Below are 3,970 nucleotides of genomic sequence, written 5' to 3'. Positions count from 1 at the left end.
CCCGCTCTGCCCCCCCCCCCCCCCCACAACCTGGATGCTCAGTAGGAGCAGGTCCTAGGTAAGGTTGCCAACCCCCCCAGATTGGCTGGGACTCTAGCAGAATCAGCATCAATTTCCCGGTGATTATTGATAGCAGTCTGGGAGATCTGATATTGCAAAGGGGTTGAACAGTACAATTAATGACATTACATCATGTTGGGGGGGGAAAAAATCTCCTGGAATAGCTTTGGTCAGAGTTGGCAACCCTAGTCCTAGGTGGGAATGGGGGTCAGTATGGTCAGGTCTTGCCCTAGAAGTGATACCCCTCCTTTTCCTGCCCCGCCCCCTTCTTCTGACCCCACCCCAGAACCATGAGTTTGCAGCAGAGCGGGGGGTGTCGCCAGGGGCACGGTCTGGGAGGAGCCTGTCGCTGTCCTCGAGTGGGGCCCCATCTCCGGGTGGATCCTGTTGCCCCCGGCGACCACGTCACCGCCCCCTCCGCCTTGGTTCCACCCCATCAGGCAGCCGGGCCATTGCCCAGGAGCTCAGCACCCTGCAGGGCCTCAAGGGGCCGGCTCACAGGTACTGCATGTGCTTGGACTATTCACAGGGTGTGTTTGGCATATTCGCGGTGTGTTTGGTGTGTTCTTGGGGTATGCCATGGTATGGCTGGTGTGTTCCCAACATGTTTGTGGCATGGGCTTGGTGTGTTCTCTCAGGGCACCTGGCATTGGGGTTAGCATGTTTCTAGCATGCTCATGGCATGTTCCCAGCGTGTGGTTGGCATATTCATGGTGTGTTCATGGCATGTGTGCAGCATGCTTGCAGTGTGGATTTGGCATGTTCCTGGCATGCTCATGGTGTACTTGCACCAGCAGGTGGCATATTTAGAGTATGGACTTGGTGTGGGCTTGGCATGTTTCCAGTGTGGGGCCTAGTTTTTTCCCTGCATGTGCTTGATGACTTTCTGGTATGTGCTTGGGATGCTCAAGTGTTCCTGGTTCCAGGTGTGAGCACAGCCTATTTTCTTGCATGTGCTCTATGTATTTTGTGTGTTTGTACCATGTTCACAGCACATGCTTACCATGATCCCAAAATGTTTTTGGTGTGCAGTTGATGTGTGCATGGCACTGGCTCAACATGGGTCTGGCATGTTCTCAGTTTTGTGTCCTGTGTTCTGGGCAGTTCTGTGGCATGTACTTCATGTGTATACTGCATGGCTCTGGCATGTTTGCAGCCTATGTCTATCAGTTTTGTGTTGGGAAACACTGGGTTCTGCTGCCATCCAGTGGGCAGCCATTGAAACTTTGGGGGAGGGTGGAGCTGGGAGCCCAGACGCTTGGGTTCATGCCCCCCACCCCTCCCTCTAGCCGGTCCAGCTTGAATGCGACACCAACACCGGATACCCTGAAGCTGAGCTACGAGGCAGCAGCACTGGCAGCAGCCATCATCAGCATCCCCACACCCCCTGCCAACACCCCTGATGAGAGCCCCCCCCCGGCATCCCAGCCCCCTCCCCTGCACATCTCTTCCCTCTGAGGGGAGTCCCTGAACACCTGGGTTCTTTGCGTCAAGACGCCTGGGTTCCATTGGCCTGGATTCCACCTATCCTGGACACCTGGGTTCTTCACGTCCTGGATGCCCAGGCCCTACCCAACCCAGATGCCTGGGTTCTGCTGGTCCCGGATGCCTAGGTTCTGCCCGTCCCAGGTGTCTGTATTCTGCCCAGCCTGGACCCTGTTCTGCCTAGCCCAGATGTCTTGGTTCTTCATGTCCCAGATGCCTGGGTTCCGTCCATCCCAGATGCCTGTATTCTACCCAGTCCAGATGCCTTAGTTCTGCCTTCCTGGATGCCACGGTCCTGTCTTCTCCAGACACCTGGGATCCTCCTGTCCTGGACACTTGAGTTCTTCCTGTTCCAGAAGCCAGAGTCCCCGGACACATGGGTTCGTCCTGCTTAGGGGCATGTCCTGTACCAAATGCCTGTGCTTGTATCCCAAATGCCTCAGTTCTTCCTGTCCTGGATACCTGGATCCCACCTGCTTAGGAGCATAGCCTGTACCAAACACCTGTGTTCTTCTTGCCTCGGACACCTGGATCCCTCCAGCTTGGGGTGCCTGAGTTCTTCCTCTCCTGGATGCCTGGGTTCCTCCCATCCAGGGAACAGCGTTACCCAGACATCTGGGTTCTTCTTGTGTGGGGCAGGCAGGAGGTGTGTGCTGCAACCTTAACCCAGATGTCTGAGTTCCCATGGGTCTGGAAAGGAAAGGTGGGGGGAGGGGCATGGCACTCTGCCTCACCTGCTACTCTTTAGTCCAGCCCCCTTCACGAGCAAAGCCATATATCAGGGTCAGCTATGCAAGCCTGGGGAGGGAGGAACTATTTCCCAAGGCGCAAGGACATGGGCCACTCCTGGAGCTCATTAACCAAAAGCCATGGGAGCCTGCAGGGAGAAGGGGCCTGGTGCCTGGGTTCTGTCACCAGCTATGGGAACCTGCAATGCCTGGATACTCTCCTTCAGGATACCCGGGTCCTTTTTCAGGCCCCCCCACACCTGCACACATCAAGGTGCCCCCATCTACTATGCACACAGCAGGACTGTGCATGTGTCCATGTTGCCACCAGGGGGGTGCCTCCTTCCCAGCATGCACTAGGGGGAGAACCCCTCCCCCTCATATCCACCTCACCTCACAGGTCATCCTTCTCCTAGGGGTCATGACTCCTCCAGAGACCAGAAGCTGAGCTCAGACCATAAACCGTGACCCCTCCCCCTACTAGTGCAACGGCAGGGGAGGGCAGAGGCCCGAATCCCTGGGTTCCCTTCCCCAGGTTTCCTGGGGCATGGGGGTCTAGGGGCCCAGATGCCTAGGTTCTAGCCTGGCTTAGGGAGGAGTTGGGGCAAGGGTGGGAGGGCAGAGGCCCCAGACACCTGTGTCAAGCCCAGACTGGCTGTGGTAGGGTGGGGGGCAGCACCAATGGAGGGGAGGGACTGGGACCCTGCCCCCTTCTCAAAATACTCTATAGCACAATGCAGCTGCCTCTGTGGCCACTGGGGGTGGGCAGAGATTCTGCCCCCACCTGCACCCCTGTCTGGAATCTGTCCTCAGGCTGGCTGGGAGCTGGAGGCCCAAGGGAGGGGCCTTCTGGAGCCAGAGAGGTCTGGACACCTGGGTCCTTTCTGGACTCGGAAGCCCGGGTTGTTTTTTTTTTTTTGAGTCAGAGGAACCTGGAGGCCTGGGCTCTCTGCCCACTCTGGAAGTGGGGCGGGGGCGCTACAAGCCTGGAGACCTGGGCCCTTTCCCCCCTGCTCAGGAAGGGGAGTCCAACAGGAGTCTCCTCCCTCCTGTATGCTTGGGTCCTGTCGCCAGCTCCGACAATGTAAGTTCAACTCAGGTTCCCCTTCGTTTTTTTTTCCTGTTAGACATTTAAAAAATAAGGAAATTCTATACATATAGAGACAGGTATTATATACAGATACATAAAAGCCTCGCTCGGGGAGGGGCGGGGCAACGGATCATTAACACCTCCATGCCCGGAGCTGGGGGTGGGGTCAGGATACGGGGTGCCTTCCCTGCCCCTTGCCAAGGAACGAGGCTTATGCTGCTGTAGTTTGAGCAAATAAATGAACTGGTGACATGTCACAGCTCAGTCATTATTTGCAGGGCAGGGGGTGGGACCTGGGACGCCTGGGTTCTCTGGCAGGGGAGTTGGAGCGGGTAAGAAGTGAAGAAAAGGGGCAGGGCCTGCTTCTAAGTGACAGCCGTCTGATCCAATCAGGGGGCCAATATGCCCCCCACCTCACCCCCGCGAATACAAACCCCACATCTCTGCGCGCTCGCCTTGAAGCCCGGGCATTGTGTGTCTGATTGGCAATTTGCTTCCATCCAGTCAGATGAGGACTTGCCCTCTGGTCCAATCAGAGCGCAGAATGTTCTTGTCCAACGAATCACAAACCGGTGTTCTGCCCCTCAGTTAATCGCGTCCCGGTTTC

The 3,970-nt window shown here is 56.7% G+C and overlaps 1 protein-coding gene across 1 annotated transcript in view; it reads left to right on the top strand.

Moving 5' to 3' along the window:
• The window catches only part of KCND1 (potassium voltage-gated channel subfamily D member 1), a 12,433-nt gene extending 8,474 nt beyond the window's left edge, over positions 1-3,959 (top strand). The window contains exons 7-8 of the mRNA XM_006032054.3: positions 347-561; positions 1,350-3,959. Coding sequence (XP_006032116.2) covers positions 347-561; positions 1,350-1,518 — 384 coding nt within the window. The 3' untranslated portion in view covers positions 1,519-3,959. The remainder of the gene's footprint in view (positions 1-346; positions 562-1,349) is intronic.
• Positions 3,960-3,970: the final 11 nt, after the last annotated feature.

This window comes from Alligator sinensis, unplaced genomic scaffold (assembly GCF_000455745.1).
Source record: "Alligator sinensis unplaced genomic scaffold, ASM45574v1 scaffold137_1, whole genome shotgun sequence".
Lineage (NCBI taxonomy): Eukaryota > Metazoa > Chordata > Crocodylia > Alligatoridae > Alligator > Alligator sinensis.
This window is presented reverse-complemented; position numbering and strand designations above follow the sequence as displayed.